Source organism: Somniosus microcephalus, chromosome 3, assembly GCF_052327205.1.
Source record: "Somniosus microcephalus isolate GS21.2 chromosome 3, FLI_Smic_1.0, whole genome shotgun sequence".
In the NCBI taxonomy this organism is placed as follows: domain Eukaryota; kingdom Metazoa; phylum Chordata; class Chondrichthyes; order Squaliformes; family Somniosidae; genus Somniosus; species Somniosus microcephalus.
Window position 1 is genome coordinate 23,780,681 of NC_140989.1, and position 25,525 is coordinate 23,806,205.

The 25,525-nt window shown below is 49.8% G+C and overlaps 1 protein-coding gene across 1 annotated transcript; it reads left to right on the forward strand.

Moving 5' to 3' along the window:
* The first annotated feature begins 13,411 nt into the window (after nt 1–13,411).
* LOC147120904 (uncharacterized) lies at nt 13,412–22,735 on the forward strand. The gene is made up of 2 exons (XM_085979362.1): nt 13,412–14,221; nt 15,485–22,735. Exons 1-2 carry the CDS (start codon nt 13,922–13,924, stop codon nt 16,568–16,570), a joined length of 1,386 nt encoding a protein of 461 aa, XP_085835488.1. The 5' UTR covers nt 13,412–13,921; the 3' UTR covers nt 16,571–22,735.
* Nucleotides 22,736–25,525: the final 2,790 nt, after the last annotated feature.

Sequence of the window (25,525 nt, forward strand, 5' to 3'; positions counted from 1 at the left end):
CTCAGAGAGTGGGCACCTGTGGAACCGTTCCTGAGAGAGTGGGCACCTGTGGAACTGTACCTGAGAGAGTGGGCACCTATGGAACTGTGCCTCAGAGAGTGGGCACCTGTGGAACTGTACCTCAGAGAGTGGGCACCTGTGGAACTTAACCTGAGAGAGTGGGTACCTGTGGAACTATCCCTGAGAGAGTGGGCAACGGTGGAACTGTACATGAGTGTGGGCAACTGTGGAACTGTACCTGAGAGTGGGCACCTGTGGAACTGTAGCTCATGAGTGGGCACCAGTGGAACTGTACCTCAGAGACCGGGCACCTGTGGAACTGTACCTGAAAGAGTGGGCACCAGTGGAACTGGAGCTCAGAGGGTGAGCACCTGTGCAACTGTACCTGAGAGAGTGGGCACCTGTGTAAATCTACCTGAGAGAATGGGCACCTGTGGAACAGTACCTGAGAGTGGGCACCAGTGGAAATGTAGCTCAGAGACCGGGCACCAGTGGAACTGTACCTGAGAGAGTGGGCACCTTTGGAACTGTACCTGAGAAAGTGGGTAACGGTGGAACTGTACCTGAGAGAGTGCGCACCTGTGGAACTGTAGCTCAGAGAGTGGGCACCTGTGGAACTGTAAATGAGAGAGTGGGCACCTGTGGAACTGTAGCTGAGAGTGTGGGCACCTGTGGAACTGTACCTGAGAGTATGGGCACCTGTGGAACTGTAGCTCAGAGAGCGGGCACCTGTGGAACTGTTCCTCAGAGAGTGGGCACCAGTGGAACTGTAACTGAGAGAGTGGGCACCTGTGGAACTGTAAATGAGAGAGTGGGCACCTGTGGTACGATAGCTGAGAGTGTGGGCACCTGTGGAACTGTAAATGAGAGAGTGGGCACCTGTGGTACGATAGCTGAGAGTGTGGGCACCTGTGGAACTGTACCTGAGAGTGTGGGCACCTGTGGAACTGTAGCTCAGAGAGTGGGCACCTGTGAAACTGTACCTGAGAGAGTGGGCACCTGTGGAACTGTACCCGAGAGAGTGGGCACCTGTGGAACTGTACCTGAGAGAGTGGGCACCTGTGGAACTATACCCGAGAGAGTGGGCACCTGTGGAACTGTAGCTCAGAGAGTGGGCACCTGTGGAACTGTAGCTCAGAAAGCGGTCACCTGTGGAACTGTAGCACAGAGTGTGAGCACCTGTGCAACTGTCCCTGAGAGAGTGGGTACCTGTGGAACTGTAGCTGAGAGTGTGGGCACCTGTGGAACTGTACCTGAGAGTGTGGGGACCTGTGGAACTGTAGCTCTGAGAGTGGGCACCTGTGCAACTGTAGCTAAGAGTGTGGGCACATATGGAACTGTACCTGAGAGAGGGCGCACCTGTGGAACTGTACCTGAGATTGTGGGCAGCTGTGGAACTGTACCCGAGAGAGTGAGCACCTGTGGAACTGTACCTGAGAGAGTGGGCACCTGTGGAACTGCACCTGAGAGGGTGGGCACCTGTGGAACTGTTGCTCAGAGAGTGGGCACCTGTGGAACTGTACCCGAGAGAGTGAGCACCTGTGGAACTGTACCTCAGAAAGTGGGCACCTGTGGAACTGCACCTGAGAGAGTGGGCACCTGCGGAACTGTTGCTCAGAGAGTGGGCACCTGTGCAACTGTAGCTCACAGAGTCGGCACCTGTGGAACTGTACCTCAGAGAGTGGGCACTTGTGGAACTGTACCGGAGAGAGTGGGCATCTGTGGAACTGTGCCTCAGAGATTGGGCACATAAGAACATAAGAACATAAGAAATAGGAGCAGGAGTAGGCCAATCGGCCCCTCGAGCCTGCTCCACCATTCAATAAGATCATGGCTGATCTGATCCTAACCTCAAATCTTCTATCACTCTGCATCCACCCGAACCCATGTGATCTCCCGGGAGAGGCGAAAAACCAGATAAAGACCCAATGGCCAATTTGGGAGAAAAAAATCTGGGAAATTCCTCTCCGACCCCTCTAGGCGATCGAAATTCTTCCAGGAGATCACTCTGTCCCTATATTTTCTACAGTACTTACCTTCTGTAAAGGCGCTCTCCACCCCAGCCAGGAACAGGAATAAAACCATCTCCTGAAATCTAACACAGAATTAGAACACAGTAGGAGCAGAACAAGGCTACACGGCCCCTGGGCCCACTCCACTACCCACAGGGCCATGACCATTCCGAACCTAGACTCATGTCCAATTTCCTGCCCGCTCCCCGTAACCCTTAATTCCCTTTACTTCTAGGAAACTATCTATTTCTGTTTTAAATTTATTTAATGATGTAGCTTCCACAGCCTTCTGGGGCAGCAAATTCCACAAACCTACCACCCTCTGAGTGAAGAAGTTTCTCCTCATCTCAGTTTTGAATGAGCAGCCCCTTATTTTAAGATTATGCCCCCTAGTTCTAGTTTCACCCATCATTGGGAACATCCTCGCCGCATCCACCCGATCAAGCCCCTTCACAATCTTATATGTTTCAATAAGATCGCCTCTCATTCTTCTGAACTCCAATGAGTAGAGTCCCAATCTACTCAACCTCTCCTCATATGACCACCCCCTCATCCCCGGGATTAACCGAGTGAACCTTCTTTGTACTGACTCGAGAGCAAGTATGCCTTTTCTTAAGTATGGACACCAAAACTGTATGCAGTATTCCAGGTGCGGCCTCACCAATACCTTGTACAACTGCAGCAATACCTCCCTGTTTTTATATTCCAGCCCCCTAGCAATAAAAGCCAACATTCCATTGGCCTTCTTAATCACTTGCTGCACCTGCATACTAACTTTTTGAGTTTCGTGCACCAGGACCCCCAGATCCCTTTGTACTACAGTACTTTCCAGTTTCTTGCCATTAAGATAATAACTTGCTCTATGATTTTTCCTGCCAAAGTGCATAACCTCACACTTTCCAGTATTGTATTCCATCTGCCAAATCTCTGCCCACTTACTTAGCTTGTCTATGTCCCTTTGCAGGTTTTTTATGTCCTCCTCACTCACTACTTTCCTCAGAGAGTGGGCACCTGTGGAACTGTACCTGAGAGACTGGGCACCTGTGGAACTGTACCTGAGAGAGTGGGCACCTGTTGAACTGTACCTGAGAGAGTGGGGACCTGTGGAACTGTAGCTCAGAGAGTGGGCACCTGTGGAACTGTACCTGAGAGACTGGGCACCTGTGGAACTGTACCTGAGAGAGTGGGCACCTGTTGAACTGTACCTGAGAGAGTGGGCACCTGTTGAACTGTGCCTGAGAGAGTGGGGACCTGTGGAACTGTAGCTCAGAGAGTGGGCCCCTGTGGAACTGTACCTGAGAGAGTGGGCATCTGTGGAACTGTGCCTCAGAGAGTGGGCACCTGTGGAACTGGCTCAGAGAGTGCGCACCTGTGGAACTGTACCTGAAAGAGTGGACACCTGTGGCACTGTACCTCAGAGGGTGGGCATCTTTGGAACTGTACCTGAGGGAATGGGCACCTGTGGAACTGTACCTGAGAGTGGGCCCCTGTGGAACTGTACCTGAGAGAGCAGGCACCTGTGGAGCTGTACCTCAGAGAGTGGGCACCAGTGGAACTATACCTGAGAGAGTGGGCACCTGTGGAACTGTACCTGAGAGAGTGGGCACCTGTGGAGCTGTACCTGAGAGAATTTGCACCTGTGGATCTGTACCTGCGAGAGTGGGCACCTGTGGAACTGTACCTGTGAGAGTGGGCACCTATGGAACTGTACCTGAGAGAGTGGGCACCTGTGGAACTGTACCTGAGAGAGTGGGCACCTGTGGAACTGTACCTGAGAGAGTGCGTAGCTGTGGAACGGTAGCTCAGAGAGTGGGCACCTGTGGAACTGTACCTGAAAGAATGGGCACCTGTGGAACTGTACCTGAGAGTGGGCCCCTGTGGAACTGTACCTGAGAGAGCAGGCACCTGTGGAGCTGTACCTCAGAGAGTGGGCACCAGTGGAACTATACCTGAGAGAGTGGGCACCTGTGGAACTGTACCTGAGAGAGTGGGCACCTGTGGAGCTGTACCTGAGAGAATTTGCACCTGTGGATCTGTACCTGCGAGAGTGGGCACCTGTGGAACTGTACCTGTGAGAGTGGGCACCTATGGAACTGTACCTGAGAGAGTGGGCACCTGTGGAACTGTACCTGAGAGAGTGGGCACCTGTGGAACTGTACCTGAGAGAGTGCGTAGCTGTGGAACGGTAGCTCAGAGAGTGGGCACCTGTGGAGCTGTACCTGAGAGAGTGGGCACCTGTGGAACTGTACCTGAGAGAGTGGGCACTTGTGGAACTGTCCCTGAGAGAGTGGGCACCTGTGGAACTGTACCTGAGAGAGTGGGCACCTGTGGAACTGTACCTGAGAGAGTTGGCACCTGTGGAACTGTACCTGAGAGAGTGGGCACCTGTGGAGCTGTACCTGAGAGAGTGGGCACCTGTGGAACTGTACCTGAGAGAGCGGGCACCTGTGCAACTGTACCTGAGAGAGTGGGCACCTGTGGAACTGTACCTGAGAGAATGGGCATCTGTGGAACTGTCCCTGAGAGAGTGGGCACCTGTGGAGCTGTCCCTGAGAGAGTGGGCACCTGTGGAGCTGTTCCTGAGAGAGTGGGCACCTGTGGACCTGTGCCTGAGAGAGTAGGCACCTGTGGAACTGTACCTGAGAGAGTGGGCACCCCTGGAACTGTAGCTCAGAGAGTGGGCACCTGTGGAACTGTACCTGAGAGAGTGGGCACCTGTGGAACTGTACCTGAGAGAGTGGGCGCCTGTGGAGCTGTCCCTGAGTGAGTGGGCACCTGTGGAACTGTACCTGAGAGAGTGGGCACCTGTGGAAATGTACCTCAGAGAATGGGCACCTGTGGAACTGTACCTCAGAGAGTGGGCACCTGTGGAACTGTACCTGAGAGATTGGGCACCTGTGGATCTGTACCTGAGAGTGTGGGCACCTGTGGAACTGTACCTCAGAGAGTAGGCACCTGTCGAACTGTACCTGAGAGAGTGGGCACCTGTGGAACTGTTCCTGAGAGAGTGGGCACCTGTGGAACTGTACCCGAGAGAGTGGGCACCTGTTGAACTGTACCTGAGAGAGTGGGCACCTGTGGAACTGTACCTCAGAGAGTGGGCACCCGTGGAACTGTAGCTCAGAGAGTGGGCACCTGTGGAACTGTAGCTCAGAGAGTTGGCACCTGTGGAACTGTGGCTCAGTGAGTTGGCACATGTGGAACTGTACCTGAGAGAGTGGGCACCTGTGGAACTGTACCTCAGAGAGTGGGCACTTGTGGAACTGTAGCTCAGAGAGCGGGCACCTGTGGAACAGTACCTCAGAGAGTGGGCACCTGTGGAACTGTTCCTGATAGAGTGGGCACCTGTGGAACTGTACCTCAGAGAGTGGGCACATGTGGAACTGTAGCTCAGAGAGTGGGCACCTGTGGAACTGTAGCTCAGAGAGCGGGCAGCAGTGAAACTGTACCTCAGAGAGTGGGCACCTGTGGAACTGTACCCGAGAGGCTGGGCACCTGTGGGACTGTAGCTCAGAGAGTGGGTACCTGTGGAACTGTACCTGAGAGAGTGGGCACCTGTGGAACTGTAGCTCAGAGAGTGGGCACCTGTGGAACTGTACCTGAGAGAGTGGGCACCTGTGGAACTGTACCCGAGAGAGTGGGCACCTGTGGAACTGTAGCTCAGAGAGTGGGCACCTGTGGAGCTGTACCTGAGAGAGTGGGCACCTGTGGAACTGTACCTGAGAGAGTGGGCACTTGTGGAACTGTCCCTGAGAGAGTGGGCACCTGTGGAACTGTACCTGAGAGAGTGGGCACCTGTGGAACTGTACCTGAGAGGGTTGGCACCTGTGGAACTGTACCTGAGAGAGTGGGCACCTGTGGAGCTGTACCTGAGAGAGTGGGCACCTGTGGAACTGTACCTGAGAGAGCGGGCACCTGTGGAACTGTACCTGAGAGAGTGGGCACCTGTGGAGCTGTACCTGAGAGAATGGGCACCTGTGGAACTGTACCTGAGAGAGTGGGCACCTGTGGAGCTGTCCCTGAGAGAGTGGGCACCTGTGGAGCTGTACCTGAGAGAGTGGGCACCTGTGGAACTGTACCTGAGAGAGCGGGCACCTGTGGAACTGTACCTGAGAGAGTGGGCACTTGTGGAACTGTCCCTGAGAGAGTGGGCACCTGTGGAACTGTACCTGAGAGAGTGGGCACCTGTGGAACTGTACCTGAGAGAGTTGGCACCTGTGGAACTGTACCTGAGAGAGTGGGCACCTGTGGAGCTGTACCTGAGAGAGTGGGCACCTGTGGAACTGTACCTGAGAGAGCGGGCACCTGTGCAACTGTACCTGAGAGAGTGGGCACCTGTGGAACTGTACCTGAGAGAATGGGCATCTGTGGAACTGTCCCTGAGAGAGTGGGCACCTGTGGAGCTGTCCCTGAGAGAGTGGGCACCTGTGGAGCTGTTCCTGAGAGAGTGGGCACCTGTGGAACTGTGCCTGAGAGAGTAGGCACCTGTGGAACTGTACCTGAGAGAGTGGGCACCCCTGGAACTGTAGCTCAGAGAGTGGGCACCTGTGGAACTGTACCTGAGAGAGTGGGCACCTGTGGAACTGTACCTGAGAGAGTGGGCGCCTGTGGAGCTGTCCCTGAGTGAGTGGGCACCTGTGGAACTGTACCTGAGAGAGTGGGCACCTGTGGAAATGTACCTCAGAGAATGGGCACCTGTGGAACTGTACCTCAGAGAGTGGGCACCTGTGGAACTGTACCTGAGAGATTGGGCACCTGTGGATCTGTACCTGAGAGTGTGGGCACCTGTGGAACTGTACCTCAGAGAGTAGGCACCTGTCGAACTGTACCTGAGAGAGTGGGCACCTGTGGAACTGTTCCTGAGAGAGTGGGCACCTGTGGAACTGTACCCGAGAGAGTGGGCACCTGTTGAACTGTACCTGAGAGAGTGGGCACCTGTGGAACTGTACCTCAGAGAGTGGGCACCCGTGGAACTGTAGCTCAGAGAGTGGGCACCTGTGGAACTGTAGCTCAGAGAGTTGGCACCTGTGGAACTGTGGCTCAGTGAGTTGGCACATGTGGAACTGTACCTGAGAGAGTGGGCACCTGTGGAACTGTACCTCAGAGAGTGGGCACTTGTGGAACTGTAGCTCAGAGAGCGGGCACCTGTGGAACAGTACCTCAGAGAGTGGGCACCTGTGGAACTGTTCCTGATAGAGTGGGCACCTGTGGAACTGTACCTCAGAGAGTGGGCACATGTGGAACTGTAGCTCAGAGAGTGGGCACCTGTGGAACTGTAGCTCAGAGAGCGGGCAGCAGTGAAACTGTACCTCAGAGAGTGGGCACCTGTGGAACTGTACCCGAGAGGCTGGGCACCTGTGGGACTGTAGCTCAGAGAGTGGGTACCTGTGGAACTGTACCTGAGAGAGTGGGCACCTGTGGAACTGTAGCTCAGAGAGTGGGCACCTGTGGAACTGTACCTGAGAGAGTGGGCACCTGTGGAACTGTACCCGAGAGAGTGGGCACCTGTGGAACTGTAGCTCAGAGAGTGGGCACCTGTGGAGCTGTACCTGAGAGAGTGGGCACCTGTGGAACTGTACCTGAGAGAGTGGGCACTTGTGGAACTGTCCCTGAGAGAGTGGGCACCTGTGGAACTGTACCTGAGAGAGTGGGCACCTGTGGAACTGTACCTGAGAGGGTTGGCACCTGTGGAACTGTACCTGAGAGAGTGGGCACCTGTGGAGCTGTACCTGAGAGAGTGGGCACCTGTGGAACTGTACCTGAGAGAGCGGGCACCTGTGGAACTGTACCTGAGAGAGTGGGCACCTGTGGAGCTGTACCTGAGAGAATGGGCACCTGTGGAACTGTACCTGAGAGAGTGGGCACCTGTGGAGCTGTCCCTGAGAGAGTGGGCACCTGTGGAGCTGTCCCTGAGAGAGTGGGCACCTGTGCAACTGTACCTGAGAGAGTGGGCACCCCTGGAACTGTAGCTCAGAGAGTGGGCACCTGTGGAACTGTACCTGAGAGAGTGGGCACCTGTGGAACTGTACCTGAGAGAGTGGGCACCTGTGGAGCTGTCCCTGAGTGAGTGGGCACATGTGGAACTGTACCTGAGAGAGTGGGCACCTGTGGAACTGTCCCTGAGAGAGTGGGCACCTGTGGAACTGTACCTGAGAGAGTAGGCACCTGTGGAACTGTACCTGACAGAGTGGGCACCCCTGGAACTGTAGCTCAGAGAGTGGGCACCTGTGGAACTGTTCCTGAGAGAGGGGGCACCGGTGGAACTGTACCTCAGAGAGTGGGCACCTGTAGAACTGTTGCTCAGAGAGTGGGCACCTGTGGAACTGTACCTGTGAAAGTGGGCACTTGTGGAACTGTATCTCACATTGTGGGCACCTCTGGAACTGTACCTGAGAGAGTGGGCACCTGTGGAACTGTACCTGAGAGAGTGGGCACCAGTGGAACTGCACCTCAGAGAGTGGGCACCTGTGGAACTGTATCTCAGAGAGTAGGCACCTGTGGAACTGTACCTGAGAGAGTGGGCACCTGTGGAGCTGTACCTGAGAGAGTGGGCACCTGTGGAACTGTACCTGAGAGAGTGGGCACCTGTGGAACTGTACCTGAGAGAGTGGGCACCTGTGGAACTGTCCCTGAGAGAGTGGGCACCTGTGGAACTGTAGCTCAGAGAGTGGGCACCTGCGGAACTGTACCTGAGAGAGTGGGCACCTGAGGAACTGTACCTCAGAGAGTGGGCACCTGTGGAACTGTAGCTCAGAGAGTGGGCACCTGTGGAACTGTACCTGAGAGAGTGGGCACCTGAGGAACTGTACCTCAGAGAGTGGGCACCTGTGGAACTGTACCTGAGAGAGTGGGCACCTGTGGAAAAGTAGCTCAGAGAGTGGGCACCTGCGGAACTGTACCTCAGAGAGTGGGCACCTGTGGAACTGTCCCTCAGAGAGTGGGCACCTGTGGAACAGTACCTGAGAGAGTGGGCACCTGTGGAACTGTACCTGAGAGAGTGGGCACCTGTGGAACTGTCGCTCAGAGACTGGGCACCTGTGGAACTGTACCTGAGAGAGCGGGCACCTGTGGAACTGTACCTGAGAGAATGGGCACCTGTGGAACTGTACCTCAGAGAGTGGGCACCTGTGGAACTGTACCTAAGAGAGTGGGCACCTGTGGAACTGTACCTCAGAGAGTGGGCACCTGTGGAACTGTACCTGAGAGAGTTGGCACCTGTGGAACTGTACCTGAGAGAGTGGGCACCTGTGGAACTGTTTCATCAGGTAAGGGTGGCGAAAGGGAAAATAACTGGGGAACAAATAGATAAAGAACAGTTAGAAACATGATTTGGAATATTGAAAGACAGAAGATCCTGAGATGGACTAATGTCTTAGCTAGACGTGTAGTTAGGGGTAGGTACATAGATCAATAGATACCTACACAGGGTAAATTCAGCAGTCTGTCGTTCCCAGTGAGGAGCAGTGCTTGAAGGGACTGTGGGTCAGAAATATGGCAACAACCTTTAATCTCTGGCCCACACTCTCTTCAAATGTGACTTTGCCCCCATTTCATTATACATGCTTTAAGCAGACGCTATTATTATAGATAGATGGAAAGGGAGAATTTGAGCAGAGCTCAAGTAAAAGAGCTCAAGAAACATATTATTTGACAAGCTCAGCCAAACAACCCCAGATTTCAAGGAATTGGATGACCTGTCAAAATTAAGATTAGTCCTGGGAGAAGGAGACAGACCATACCTTGGTGCCAAATATGTAACAACATGTCACAACCTGAGGACTGTTTAAAATTAATACTGAATGTACCCACTGATGTACAAAGACTGTTTAAATTAATATTGTTTAAAGTAATATTGTATGTACCCAACGAAGGTCAGAATTGTTTGACACCTACAGAATGTTGGAAAACTGTACTTTTTGTTATGTAAGCTTTGGCAATATGGTTCCCTGTAAACTTTCATGCCAATAAAGCATTTGAATTGAAAATTGAATTGAATTGACATCTCGAGAATGCTGGAATTTCCTGTAAACCTGCGCCAAAAAATGGCAATATTCGTAATGCCGATTTTTGCAGCGCAATAGATAAAGGGAACTTGGGCGTGTGTGACCTGCGCCCGTTTTTACACTACACTTGATTTTCCTCAATCTATGACACCGATTCAGCGAAACTTCCACCGAATCCCTCTGCAGCTCATTAACATCGCTCCGCCCCACTCCCTGCAAAAGCTCAGCTGAATTTACACCAGTTCTGAACAGAACCCATATTTCTGGCGTTCCATGGCAATTTACTTCAGTGATTTAAACAAAAAAAAATTCTCCTGACTGAAACCTGAAGTTTATTTTCTGTATATTTTATTGCACCTTTGTGGCATCAGAATGATTATCATTGAAATGTGAAAAACTTCCACAGATACCTAATGTGCATCAATGATAGTTTTAGCTGGGGTTTTTTTTTTACGTTCCCGAGTCTGATAATGAGACGCTCAGGAAATTTCTGCGTAAATGTCGGTGTAATTTGCCGGTCACGGAAAATTCCGGGAGCTTGCTGTGCGCAAATTGGCTGCCGCGGGTCCTACATCACAACAGTGACTGCACTTCAAGAGTACTTCATTGGCTGTAAAGCGCTTTGGGACGTCCTGAGGTCGTGAAAGGCGCTTTAGAAATTCAAATCTTTTTTTCTTTTATTCTTTTAAGCAAACTACTTTCAATAGTTCAGGGTGTGGGTTTACTTTACGCCACTAGGGTGTGCTACAGCCAAAGTAACGCCAAGAGCTGCCTGTTCTGAACCCCCGACTGTAGTTTATGAGTAAAGTTTCAGAAAGGGAGCGAACTTTGGACAGAAGCATCACAGTGGAATTCGAGCTGTTCACAAACATCAAGAGAACACGGAACACGAGTGACTAACTTAAAGGCGTTGTTGTATAAAGATGAATGCCTCGTGTAAAATGCGCTTAAAAATGTTTTGGACCTTTCTGAGCAACAACACTTGCATTTATATAGCGCCTTTAACATAGTAAAACGTCCCAAGGCGCTTCACAGGTGCGTAATCGGACAACATTCGATAATCTCGGACAAAAGAGCGAGACAGGAAGCTTTCTATGATTACAGTAGCCATCAGCCGTGGCTCAGTGGGCAGCACACTTGCCTCTGAGTCAGAAGGTCATGGGTTCAAGTCCCACTCCAAAGACTCGAGCACAAAAATCTAGGCCGACACTCCAGTGCAGTACTGAGGGAGTGCTGCACTGTCGGAGGTGCTGTCTTTCGGATGAGATGTTAAATTGAGGCCCCATCTGCCCTCTTAGTTGGTCGTAAAAGATGCCCGTGGGATTATTTCGAAGATGAGCAGGGCAGTTATCTCTGGTGTCTTGGCCAATATTTATCCCTCAATCATCATCACTAAAACAGATTATCTGATTATTATCACATTGCTGTCTGTGGGAGCTTGCTGTATGCAAATTGGCTGCTGGGTTTCCTACATTGCAACAGCGATTACACTTTTAAAAAAAACACACCTGGCTGGCCTCCCGCATAAGAGATTGGCATGCAAAGTTAAAGCACATGGGATTGGGGATAAGGTACTGACTTGGCTAGAGAACTGGTTGGCAGACAGGAAGCAAAGAGTTGGAATAAACGGGTCTTTTTCTGAGTAGCAGGCAGTGACTAGTAGTGTACCGCAGGGATCGGTCCTAGGACCCCAGCTATTCACAATATATATTAACGATCTAGACGAGGGAACTAGATGTAATATCTCCAAGTTTGCAGATGACACAAAACTGGGTGGGTGGGTGTGCTGTGAGGAGGATGCAGAGAAACTCATGTATGATTTGGACAGGTTGGGTGATTGGGCAGATGCATGGCAGATGCAGTATAATGTGGATAAATGCAAGGTTATCCACTTTGGTGGCAAAAACAGGAAGACAGATTATTATCTGAACGGCAATAGATTGGGAAAAGGGGAAGTGCAATGAGACCTGAGTGTCCTTGTACACCAGTCACTGAAGGTAAGCATGCAGGTGCAGCAGGCGGTTAAGAAGGCAAATGGTATGTTGGCCTTCATAGCGAGAGGATTCGAGTACAGGAACAAGGATGTCTTGCTGCAGTTGTACAGGGCCTTGGTGAGGCCACACCTTGAGTATTGTGTGCAGTTTTGGTTGCCTTATCTGAGGAAGGATGTTCTTGCCATGGAGGGAGTGCAGCGAAGATTCACCAGACTGATACCTGGGATGGCAGGAATGACGTATGAAGAGAGATTGGGTCGATTAGGCTTATATTCGCTAGAGTTTAGAAGAATGAGAGGGGATCGCATTGAAACTTATAAAATTCTGACAGGACTAGACAGACTAGATGCAGGAAGGATGTTCCCGATGGCGGGGCAGTCCAGAACCAGGGGTCACAGTCTAAAGATAAGGAGTAAGCCATTTAGGACAGAGATGAGGAGGAATTTCTTCATCCAGAGAGTGGTGAACCTGTGGAATTCTCTACCACAGAAGGCAGTTGAGGCCAACTTATTAAATATATTCAAGAAGGAGTTAGATATATTTCTTAAGACTAAAGGGATCAAGGGATATGGGGAGAAAGCAGGGACCAGGTACTGAATTTGGATGATCAGCCATGATCTCATTAAATGGCGGAACAGGCTCGAGGGGCCGAATGGCCTAATCTTGCTCCTATCTTCTATGTTTCTGTTTCTAAGTACTTCATAAATGCAAGTCTATCTTTTTCTTTTCCTTTAAGACTAGGTCGACTAGGCCTGTATTCACCAGAGTTCAGAAGAATGAGAGGGGACCTCATTGAAACGTATAAAATTCTGACAGGGCTAGACAGAGTGGATGCAGGGGGAATGTTTCCCCTGGCTGGGGGGGGGGGTCTAGAACGAGGGGGTTACAGTCTCAGGATACGGGGTAGGACATTTAGGACTGAGATGAGGAGAAATTTCTTCACTCAGAGGGTGGTGAGCCTATGGAATTCTCTACCACAGAAGGCTGTGGAGGCCAAGTCACTGAATATATTTAAGAAGGAGATAGATAGATTTCTAGACACAAAAGGCGTCAAGGGGTATGGGGAGAGAGCGGGAATATGGTATTGAGATAGAGGATCAGCCATGATCATATTGAATGGCGGAGCAGGCTCGAAGGGCCAAATGGCCTACACCTGCTCCTATTTTCCTATGTTTCTATGTTTCTAAGATGCTCCTTAAAACCTACCACTTTGACCAAGCACCTGTCCTAATATCTCCTTATGTGGCTCGATGTCAAATTTTGTCTGATAATCGCTCCTGTGAAGCACCTTGGGATGTTTTACTACGTTAAAGGCGCTATATAAATGCAAGTTGTTCTTGAGATAGGACAATCAGAAAAACGAGCTTTAAGAGGTTGGTTATAAACTACAAGTCCCAGCAAACCTTGGAGTGTAACAAGCTTCCATGTCAGGTTCAAGAGAGCCTCCTCTGTAACACTGAATGATGACATCCGGCGCAATGCAGTGCTTTTTATCTACTAGGCGTCAGCCCCCCACCGTAACTGCATCTGACAGTGCTGGAAGGACCTGCACCGTGTCCAAATGACGAGCTTGGATTGGAAGGTTATGTCGCTGCAGTGGAGGGTTGCTGCATTCTGCTCTTCCAGGCAACCTGTTTATTGCCCCGGTCGGAAAATCTGGGAATAGCTCTGCCAGGATCGAGGAATATCAGAGGGATGTCTGTCTGAGCGCTGAGAGAGAGAGGTGCCGCAATGCCCAGGGGCTGAGTCTTGCTGCCAGGGAAACGGTTGCTCACTGGTTGAGGCATGCAATAACACTGAAGGAGGCAAGATCAGACGCTGCATCGGGGAGCCTCCTCCTAAGCCCAGCAGCAAGAACCCGAGTCAACCCGATCGCTCGCTCTTCAACCGGGAGAGGAATCTCACTCTGGCCATGGGGGCGGAGGGTCTGGTCTTATTCCTGCTCTGGGCAGTCCTCGATCCCGGGGCAGTGCAGGGCAAAGTGGTGCCGGACTTCGATGAATGCAGTTGGTTCTTTCAGGACAAGATCCCACCGCAGGGATTCGAGACTCAAAACCGGGTCAAAATCTGCCAGTGGTACAAGAACCACTATCACTATGGGACCCTGTACCGGCCAGACCTGCGGATCCCGGTCTATTCCGCTTACAGGTACCCCTGCACCATGGGCGAGAGTGAAGGTCACAGACCCAGCCCCTGGTTTTATGAACCGCAGGTAAAGAAGGGTCCCAGACTTGTCTGGACCATAACTTGCTCATTCATTTCTTAAAGGTGCTAAATTTTGGCTCTGTCATCCAAAAATATGGTCCAACAACGCCCTTGGGCCACAAGACAATAAGGAGGTCAAATAAACGAATTCATTCCAAATAATGAATGAAGGGTTTTGTTAGAATAGATAGGCAGACACTGTTGCCACTGGTAGGAGGGTCGGTAACCAGAGGACACAGATTTAAGATAATTGGCAAAAGAACCAGAGGGGGAGATGAGGAGAATTTTTTAATGCAGGGAGTTGTTGTGACCTGGAATGCGGAAGCAGATTCAATAGTAACTTTCAAAAGGGAATTGGATAAATACTTGAAAAGGAAAAAATTGCAGGGGGGGAGGGAGTGGGACTAATTGGATCGCTCTTTCAAAGAGCCGGCACAGGCACGATGGGCCCAATGGCCTCTTTCCGTGCTGTGTGATTCTGTGTTTCTCTGATAATACTAGAATGGTACCAGGAATGAGGGACTTCCGTCATGTGGAAGCTGGGGTTGTTCTCCTTAGAGCAGTGAAGGTTAAGGGGAGATTTAATTAGGTGTTCAAAATTACCAAGGGTTTTGAGAGAGTAAATAAGGAGGAACTGTTTCCACCGGCAGGAGGGTCAGTAACCACAGGACCCAATTTAAGATAATTGGCAAAAGAACCAGAGGGGGAGGAGATGAGGAGATTTTTTTTACTCAGCGAGTTGTTGTGATCTGGAATGCGCTGCCTGAAAGGGCGGCGGAAGCAGATTCAATAGTAACTTTCAAAAGGGAATTGGATATATACTGGAAAAGGAAAAAATTGCAGGGGGGAGTGGAATGGGACTAATTGTTTCGCTCTTTCAAATGGCCTTCTTCTGTGCTGTTCGATTCAATGATTCTAACGTATTGACTTAAATAGAGAATGAATTAAAATAAATGAATAAATTAGTTACGATGATAAATTATTCTGAAATAAATAAATTAATATAAATGAATGAAAGAAATGGTTGGAATTTATTCCGGCCAGGGGAAAGGGAGCTGCATTGGGTGTGGACTGGATGTGAGCCCGAGCACTCCAGGATCGCACTGCTCCTGGGATTGTTACTGTGGTGAGGTCTATGGACACTGACCCACCTCTGGTCCCCAGTGTGGACCTGGCCGGGTATATCATGGTCCACTGACCGGTCACACTGCAAGTAAACATCTTGTGAAGCTTTGAATGTTCCTCACACTTGGACCTATGTTGGTTTCAGATCGATGACCCCAGTGCCGCAGATGAAATGGAGAGCTGCGGAGAGCCTTTCAGCGAGCTGCAGGCAGTGCACGTGGACTACAAGGACTCGGGCTATCAACGGGGTCATCTCTGCCCGTTTGCGCTGAATCGCAAGGAGAGCGCCACGGGCTCCTGCACCCTCACCAACGCAGTGCCCAAGAGTCCCGAGGCCAACCGCAAGTGGTACCGCGAGGTGGAATCTGTGGCCCAGATGCTGGCACAGATATGCCACAAGTCTGGCCGGTCGATGTACCTGGTGACGGGCGCTGACAGCCCCTCGGAGCAGAGAGTGAACAACAGGGTCTCGGTGCCTGGACTAGTCTGGACGGCTCTTTGCTGCACCTTCCCACAGAATAACGACCCCTGTCTAAATGATGATGTGGGAACAGAGGAAGAGGATGTAGCGACATACAATAAAGACTTTTCTTTTGCATTCATGAAACAAATGGAACCAGAAACAAAGGCAGAGCACCTAACGGTGAGGGAGGTGCAGAGCAGGTTGGGAGTGGGCAAGATCTTTGACAGCTGCAGAGGAACAAGCGAAGAAGATGAAGCAGAGACCTTCAATGAGGTGGAAGGGCTGGTAGATAAAATAGCAACTAGTACAGATGATCAGGAGATAGAAGAAGACAATTCTCCCCCGATACCCACCGAAGATAGCCCAGCAGCCGATGCCGATGATTTGGCAATGGAACAGGCCGATACACCATTGGAACCAGCCGGCGATGAGGTTGACGAGGGCGTTTGCCAGTCCACCACCGCCAACGCCTTGGCTCCTATTGGAAAGATGATCACCATGGTCGCCAACGGGGTCTTAGCCTTCGTCCAACTCATTGCAGCTGTTCTCAACATTATCCGAGTTCTGGCAGTGACAATTTTAAGAGTTCCCGTTGGGATTATCCATGACAGTGCTTGCTGCCTCACCATCATGGTGAAGTACCTCATTGTCACGGTGGCCTCAGTCCCCCAAGACCTCTTGAGTGTTGTGGCCAGCATTATAGCGGACGCTGCTGGTGCCATCTCATGGTCTACCTGGTTGATCAAATGCCTTGTCAGAATTTTGTAATTCCTTGCACAAGAGCTGCCTGGTACTTTCTGAAGGGTTTGATTTCCATGTAATACCAAACGGAGAGACCATTTGTCAATCAATCCCAACTTGCAGGGACCACCATTGGCATCTAGTCCCACCCTCTGCAGGTTCTGCTCCCAACCATTAAAAAAAAACTCTACTATTAACCCTTCCAATATCTCAATAAGCTTGTCTCCAACCAGTTTGAAACCACCGATAGTTCTGTCCTGGCCAATATTAATCCCTTAACCAACATCACTAAACCAGATTATCTGGTCATTATCGCATTGCTGTTTGTGGGAGCTTGCTGTGTGCAAATTTGGCTGCTGCGTTAACTATATTATAACAGTGACTACACTTCAAAAGTACTTAATTGGCTGTAAAGCACTTTAGGATGTCCTTAGGTCGAGAAAGGTGCTGCATCAATGCAAGTCTTTCTGTCTTTCAATATTTAGGATGCCAACTCTCCTAGTATGGGTGTGGAGATTATGGGGTATCAATATTATAATAGAGTAAGCGACGTTCTCTGAAGGCAATATTGTCTCTGTGGTATCCTTTTCACATCGGCTTGTGAAATCTATGCTTGTCAGTTTTCTAACGACCAACTAGTTTCAGTCCTGCTTTGGTGGCGGCGGGACGGGGCGTGTGATTGGAAGTAAGCGGAATCCTTTTGGTTCAAGGTGGCTCCCAGATGACACGTCTGGTGATGAAAGTTGAAGTTAAGCCAAAGCCCTGTGGCAGACTCGGTGATCTGATACCTGAGCCAGGTAGATCTGACAGTACTCCAAGGGCACTGTCGAAGACTGGCCAGCTGTCTTGGATCTTTAATAGGACCTAGAGAGGCTAGACTTGACACTGGGAGCTGGGATTCTTTCCACTCAGCTCCATGTATCCCTCCAAGCCAGTGCTCTAACAGGTAAGGTAATCCGAGTTGGAGAAGCTGTGGTAACTTAACGGTGTTCTGTACTGTCAGCACTGTGGTTCCACCTAGTTAAACTTTAGCAGTGCCTTTGTATACACTTGGGACTGCCTGAAGCTTGGGTCTGCCAACTGGCACCCGAGCCTCTGCAAAACCGCGGCCTCTACCACCTAGAAGGACAAGGGCAGCAAGTGCATGGCAGCACCATCATCTTCAGGTTCCCTTCCAAGTCACGCACCATCCTGACTTGGGCATGTATCGTTGTTCCTTCATCGTCACTGGGTCAAAATCCCGGAACTCCCTACCTAACAGCACAGTGGGAGTACCTTCACCACACGGACTGCAGCGGTTCAAGAAGAAGGCCCACCACCACCTTCTCAAGGGCAGCTAGGGGATGGGCAATTAACGCTGGCCTTGCCAGTGACGCCCATCTCCCGAGAATAAATATTAAGAAACTTAGGTACGTAGGATGCGCCCCCATAGGGAGAGAGTGTGTACTTCATAGCAAGCAAGCAGAAACATTATGGGTGTAGGCTTCGATAGCCTGGATCAGAGACTCTGAGACACGGTGATGGATTTTAACGCATGTCAGGCACCTGGCTAACCAAAAAGAAACACTTGTGCGCATGAAACCTTGTAACTCAAATAGTTATGTTTAGAGTCAAGCATTGTTATAGCAGCTACCACCTTTACAATAACAAATACAGGGCAGTGAATATATGGAGCAGACTGCCCAGGTGAAGGACAATGCTGGCAAATTCAAGAGGGAGTGGGGATGGATATTTGTCAGAGAAGGGGATTGCGGTGTATGTAAGTAGCGTAGGGGAATTGTTGGAGTTTGGGACTGGCCAGATGGTCTCTAAAGATCTTCTACCTTCCCAGGATTCTTTGTCCCGTGAGGTCTCTGTATACTTCCTTTTTAGGGGGGGGGTTGTATTTTTTTGGTGATTGTGCTGAGGATTGTGTAGGAAAATTTTTCCCCACTTAATTTTTTGTGCCCTGTGTCATCATCAAACACTCCCAGAGCAGGAGTAGCAGATATGTAGAAGAAATGCTTAATTTACGAGCTATCTGTTTCATTGTAATGGGGCTACAGTGTCTGAACTCATGCAAGAAAATAAAGGAGTGTACTGATAAAAGACTTGCAGTGGATGTTGTGTATATGGATATTCAAAAGGCATTCAATAAGATGCCATATAGGAGGTGTCACAAGTTTAGGGTATTGCCTTAGATAATCTCTCAAGTACATTGGTGCTAGTCACTCCTTTAAGCAGTCTGGGCATCATACCTTTAGGAGTGTTCCCATACTGACCAATATCTAACTACAGGAAACTCGTTTAAATGGCACCTACATTTCTGGAATTCTCTATTAACCAGCAAAATTCTCACTCCGAAAACAACACCTCAATAACTGGCAATGTTGCCGAGTCCGAGTCTCCCGCGGTGGCCGAGTTAGTCAGTGGGGGTAGTTCTCCAAACTGCCACTACTTGGCTTCTTGGTGCTGTCGGAAGTCCGAACACCTCAATAACAGGAGTCTGACTCTCCTGCGCTGCCGGTAGTCTTCTGATCCGCCATTTTACAGGGGTACTGTGTGTCTCCCACGCTGCTGGTAGTCATTGCATTGCATTACCCTCAACTGGCAGTACTGTACTTAATCAAGCATCTTCCACCATCCATTTAACACAACATTCTGTAGGCGAGTACCCAATTACTGCATACTGCACATTTCTTGATTTTTTAATTTTTCTTTGTTAAAAATAGCCTCGGTAGATAACCCTCTCCGTCATCCGGAATTTTTGATCAACCGGCAACACGCTGGTCCCGTCGGTGCCGGATACCAAATAGTTTCCTGTATATGATAGTGTACCCCATATTTGTGTCTTGTGTGCTTCTTCAATCTCTATGAAAAAGGATTGAACAAACATTTGGTGAGATGAAGTCAGACACAAATCATTGAGCTGCTTAATGTCACAGCGAGTGATAGGACAGAGCAACAGTTATCACAGAATCACAGAAACCCCACAGTGCAGATAGAGGCCATTTCGGCCCATCGAGCCTGCACCGACACATATCCCACCCGATCCCTGTAACCCCTACACCAACACATATCCCACCCTATCCCCGTAACCCCACGTATTTAATCCCCCTAACACTAAGGGTCAATTTATCATAGCCAATCAACCTAACCCGCACATCTTTGGACTGTGGGAGGAAACCGGAGCACCCGGAGGAAACCCACGCAAACACGGGGAGAATGTGCAAACTCCACACAGACAGTCACCCGAGGCCGGATTCGAACCCGGGTCCCTGGCGCTGTGAGGCAACAGTGCTAACCACTATTCCACCGTGCTGCCGTTATGATTGGATTCATTTAATTCAATCAGTACAACTTGTCTTTTTGTGATAATGAGCATGTTACACTTGCCCACATGAGTGGGTTGCCTTGCTTGCCTTAAACATGTAACTTCTAATGACCCTCCTGCATCCTAACCTCCTTGCAGTTTTTGCTGAGCCCAACTGCTTCACAGCTTTCAGTTTAATAAAACTGAGTGACTTTGCAGCCCTATTGGACCTGGCTGTCTGCCTGTCTCTGTATTTATTATCACGATCTGAAGGGATCGGAAACTTCCCGACACAGTGATTGTGAAGTGTTTATCGGTTGCCGAGACAGGTTAAACAATTCCTCACTGTTTACAGTCTTTGGGGAAAACAACTTAGTTTAGCATGAATGGTATGCTACCTTTCATCTAGGTGCCCCGTCCCCACCCCAAACTTGTGTGAATACGCTTTGCTTTAAAACCCCAACAAGTAACAGTAACTCTTTTTCCAAATTATTTATGTTGAAAAATGGCCAAAAATTCTGAAATGTGGCAGGAGGGTTGTTTATTAAATATTAGAACATGGTATTAAAGGGAATATGGCAACATGGATAGGAAGCTGGTTAAAAGACAGAAAACAAAGGCATTTGTGGGGCTTTTTTGAATTAGTTTTGCCCATGGGTCAGTGTTGGATCATTGCTCTTCTCAATAGATATAAATGAGCTGGACATTTGCAGTTGGCACAAAAATGGAGACTGTGAAGAGGACTGTAAGCATTTTCAGGAGAACATGGACAGGCTAGTGAATTGGGCAGATAGATGTTAAATTAACTTTAATGCAGGGAGGGAGTATGAGAGGAAGTAAACACTAAATGGTCAACCTTTAAAAGGAGTGGAAAGACTAAGTTCAGATACATCTTTAAAATGGGAGGACAGTTTTATAAAGCTGTAAGTAAAGCATATGTGCTCTATAAATAGGCATGGTGTGGAGATGCCGGAGTTGGACTGGGGTGGACAAATGTAAGAAGTCACACACCAGGTTATAGTCCAACAGCTTTATTTGAAATCACTTCACCTGATGAAGGAGCAGCGCTCCGAAAGCTTGTGATTTCAAATAAAGCTGTTGGACTATAACCTGGTGTTGTGTGACTTCTTACATTTATAAATAGGGGCAGAGATTACAAAAGCAAAGAAGTAGTGCTAACCCTACGCAAAGTATTGGTTGGGCTGCATTTAGAATAATATGTCCAGTTTTGGGTGCCCTACTTTAGGAAGGATATCAAGGCCATGAAGAGGGTACTGAAGAGATTCACTGTGATGATATGGGAGATGAGAGGCTTTAGTTGTGAGGAAAGATGAGAGAAACTGGGCTTGTTTTCGTCAGAGCAAAGAAGGGTAATAGAACATCTAAGAGAGAGTAAGGGAAGAGGTTCGGAGAAGTTTATATACGCAGAAGGTTGTTAGGACATGGAATGCCCGACCAGAAACATTGGTTGAAGCAGAATCCATAATAGTTATTAAAAGGGATGTGGGTAAATATTTGAACAAAGAAAGAAAGGATATGGGGAAAGGGCAGGAAAGTGGGACTAAGCGGGTAGATCTGTTCCAAGAGCCGTCACAAGCGCAATGTCCTCCTTCTGCGCTATAAAATGCAATAATTCTAAAAGTAAAAAGTTTAAGACAGGAGTTACCTCAAGAACATTTCAACTTCAAATGATTCTTAACTGAGTGACAAATAAGGTCACAGAAACAGAAGGCCCCGTACACTAACTGACGGCATCTAAGCCAAGTCATTACTTTGGAAGTACAGCTGATAGGATGAGATTCAAGTTTGTTAAACATTCAACCGTGCCCGAAAGACCAGGCACTCAACTATTAACCAGCCATATTTATTCCAATGTTGGGAGGACTCGTAAAAATCAACATTTCATTGTGCAGTACACACGTCTGCTGCATATATGACAAATAAAATTGAATTGAAGCTCATACAAGGACGATAGTTATTTTGCTCAGTGTAACAAAAAGTAAACTGTCCTTTAAAACTAAGTTGTAAATTTAAGAATGAACAGATTACCTCGCCGGTTATCCGAGATCTCTGGTTGCAGCGCGGGTATAAGGGTAGGTGATGGGAGTCATTGATGTGCTACTTCTACACAACACCAAAGTTACTACTTGGGAACAGCATCCAGTGATCCATCTAACGCACCCAAGCAACAATTTATGAAAGACACACTGACGCAACATCACAATGGCAGACCTGCAGCTGCAGCCAAAGATCCATCTAAAGGTCCAACTGAGGATCAACTACCACTCATCCGGAGAACTTAGAGAAGGGGGGTCGGCGAGGTGAAGCACAGAACAGAAGATATAAGGACGCATGGCTCCCCAGGAATAACAGCCCCACAGGTGGGTCTGGGTCACAGACAGACAGACAGAAAGACAGAATCAGAAGGAAGATGAATTGTTTTTCACCCACAGAAGGGGTGGACGTTGTACTGAATCATTCTACATGCAGTTTACCCTGTCATCAGATTTTAAGAGATCACAGGGATTAGGAACTCCCCTGGTTATTATATTGTAGACAGGCTGGCGAACATTTCCTCCGTTTGATCTAAATCATAAATCACATTCGGAACTCTGCTGGAGATATCTGACGGAGCAAATCTTCACGCACTAAATATGCATAGCAACCAGGGGAATTCTTGCTCTAATGTTTTGCTGCTGTAGATTTAAACTCCCAGAATTAAACTGCGTTTAAATTATTGAACTGCTTATAACATGCAGAATCCAACTTCTGCTAAATTGATCTCAGACAGAGCTGTAATTCTGAAACGATTGTTAAGTTTGTGATGATTGCATTGGTAATTCTATTCTCCTGGTATGTTGTGGATGTTGTGAAATAAAGTAGCTTCTTAATGGCACAAACTCTGTTGTGTTAAGTCCTTCATACTCCTAAAGTCTCAACCGTAGCTCAGTGGGTAGCATTCCTCACCTTTGAGTCAGAATTGGTTGTGGGTTCAAGTCCACACTCAATGAGACTTCATCATAACAAATCTAGGCTGACACTCCAGTGCAGTGCTGAGGGAGTCTTCTCTCTTTAGTCATAGAGTCAAAGGCCTAGAAATTCAGTTAAGGCCCGCCAGCAGGCTAACGCCCAAAAGTTAGCGCTGCGCGCGGAGCCCGTTGCAACCGCCAGAAATTCACTTTTAGCTCCCCAATTCGGAACCGGGCGCTGTTCCAGGGTGTGCCCGCCTCCGCTTGGGGCGCTGAAAGTGAATTTCAGCGCTCCAGCTGCCGCTGCGCCACCCGATGCGGTGCGGCAGGCTGGGGTACTGCAGGCCTCCTCCTTCTCTTAAGGAGGAGCTGCCTGCAGCCGTGAGATCGCCGCTGGATTCTGCCAGCAAATGAGCCCAGCACCACGGAGAAGTGCCGGACTCACGGGAATCAGCCACCAATGCCGCGGGGGGGTGGTGGAGGAGGCCGGGGAGAGAGGTGCGGGCAGGCGGCCGCCGAAAAAGCGGCCGGCCGCACCTCCACCTTAAAGCGCCCCAGTAGCGCAGCAGTACGGCCCCGTTTCACGAACGTTGTTTGCGGCCGCTGCAGAAGAGGCGGCCGCAACTAAATATGGGGTTTGGGCTGGAAGCGGGGCGGTACCGGGGCACTGCGCACACCGATGATGTCATCGGTGTCGGCGCAGCGCTACCGGCTACCGCCGCCATTACCGCAGCGCTGAATATCAGCGCAACCTCTTATACTGGAGCAGAAACCCTCTTTAGGCGCCAACTGGGCGCAAAGCTTGCAGCGCCCAACTGAATTTCTAGGCCATAGAGTTTTACAGCACAGAAAGAGGCCCTTCGGCCCATCGTGTCTGCGCCGTCCATCAATCCCTGTCCAGTCTAATCCCATTTTCCAGCATTTGGTCCATAGCCTTGTATGCAATGGCATTTCACGTGCTCATCCAAATGCTTCTTGAATGTTGTGAGGGTTCCTGCCTCTACCACCCTTTCAGGCAGTGAGTTCCAGATTCCAACCACCCTCTGGGTGAAAAAGTTCCTCCTCAAATCCCCTCTAAATCTCCTGCCCCTTACCCTGAATCTATGCCCCCTTGTTATTGACCCCCCTACTAAGGGGAAAAGTTCCTCTTTATCTACCCTATCTATGCCCCTCATCATTTTGTACACCTCAATCAGGTCCCCCCTCAGCCTTCTTTGCTCCAAGGAAAACAACCCCAGCCTGTTTAGCCTTTCTTCATAGCTGAGGCGCTCCATCCCAGGTAACATCCTGGTGAATCTTCTCTGCACCCTCTCCAAAGCAATCACATCCTTCCTATAGTGAGGCGACCAGAACTGCACACAGTACTCCAGCTGTGGCCTCACCAGCGTTTTGTACAGCTCCATCATAACCTCCCTGCTCTTATATTCTATGCCTCGGCTAATGAAGGCAAGTATCCCATATGCCTTTTTAACCACCTTATCTACCTGTTCCGCTGCCTTCAGGGATCTATGTACATGTACACCAAGGTCCCTCTGACCCTCTGTACTTCCTAGGGTCCTACCACTCATTGTGTATTCCCTTGCCTTATTTGTCCGTCCAAAATGCATCACCTCGCACTTTTCAGGGTTAAATTCCATTTGCCACTTTTCCGCCCATCTTACCAACCCGTTTATATCGTCCTGTAGCCTGAGGCTTTCCTCCTCGCAATTTACCACCCCAGCAATTTTCGTGTCATCTGCGAACTTACTGATCATACCTTTTACATTCTCATCCAAATCATTTATGTAGATCACAAACAGCAAGGGTCCCAGCACCGATCCCTGAGGTACCCCACTGGACACAGGCTTCCAGTCACAAAAGCAACCTTCTTAGGCAGTCCCTCGGAACCGAGGATGACTTGCTTCCACATTAAAAATGAGCTCGCAGGTGACTGATGAGTCCAATGCGGGACCTACAGTCTCTGTCACAGGTGGGGCAGACGGTGGTTGAAGGGGCGGGTGGGTGGGTGGGGTGCTTGGGTTGACGTGCGCTCCTTGCGCTGCCTGCGCTTGGCTTCCGCTTGCTCCCGGCGAAGAGACTCGAGGTGTTCGACGCTTTCCCGGATGCTTCTCCTCCACTGTGTGCGGTCTTGGGCCAGGGATTCCCAGGTGTCGGTGGGGATGTTACACTTTTTCAAGGAGGCTTTGAGGGTGTCCTTGAAGCGTTTCCTCTGCCCACCTGGGGCTCTCTTGCCGCGCCGGAGCTCCGAGTAGAGCGCTTGTTTTGGGAGTCTCGTATCGGGCATGCGGACAATGTGACCCGTCCATCGGAGCTGATTGAGCGTGGTCAGAGCTTCGATGCTGGGGATGTTGGCCTGAGCAAGAACACTGACGTTGGTGCGCCTATCCTGCCAATGGATTTGCAGGATCTTGCAGAGGCAGCATTGGTGGTACCTCTCCAGTGCTTTGAGGTGCCTGCTGTACATGGTCCATGTCTCTGAGGCGTACAGCAGGGCGGGTATCACTGCTGCTCTGTAGACCATGAGCTTAGTGCTGGGTTTGAGGTCCTGGTCTTCAAACACTCTCTTCCTCAGGCGACCGAAGGCTGCACTGGCACACTGAAGGCGGTGCTGCACTGTTGGAGGTGCTGCCTTTTGGATGAGATGTTAAACCGAGGCCCCGTCTGCTCTCTCAGGTGGATGTAAAAGATCCCATGGCACTATTTTGAAGAAGAGCAGGGGAG

Coding starts and splice junctions, on each gene's coding strand:
- LOC147120904 (XM_085979362.1), top strand. CDS start 13,922: ATGGGGGCGGAGGGTCTGGTCTTATTCCTGCTCTGGGCAGTCCTCGAT. Junction 14,222..15,484: donor CCTGGTTTTATGAACCGCAG/GTAAAGAAGGGT, acceptor TGTTGGTTTCAG/ATCGATGACCCCAGTGCCGC.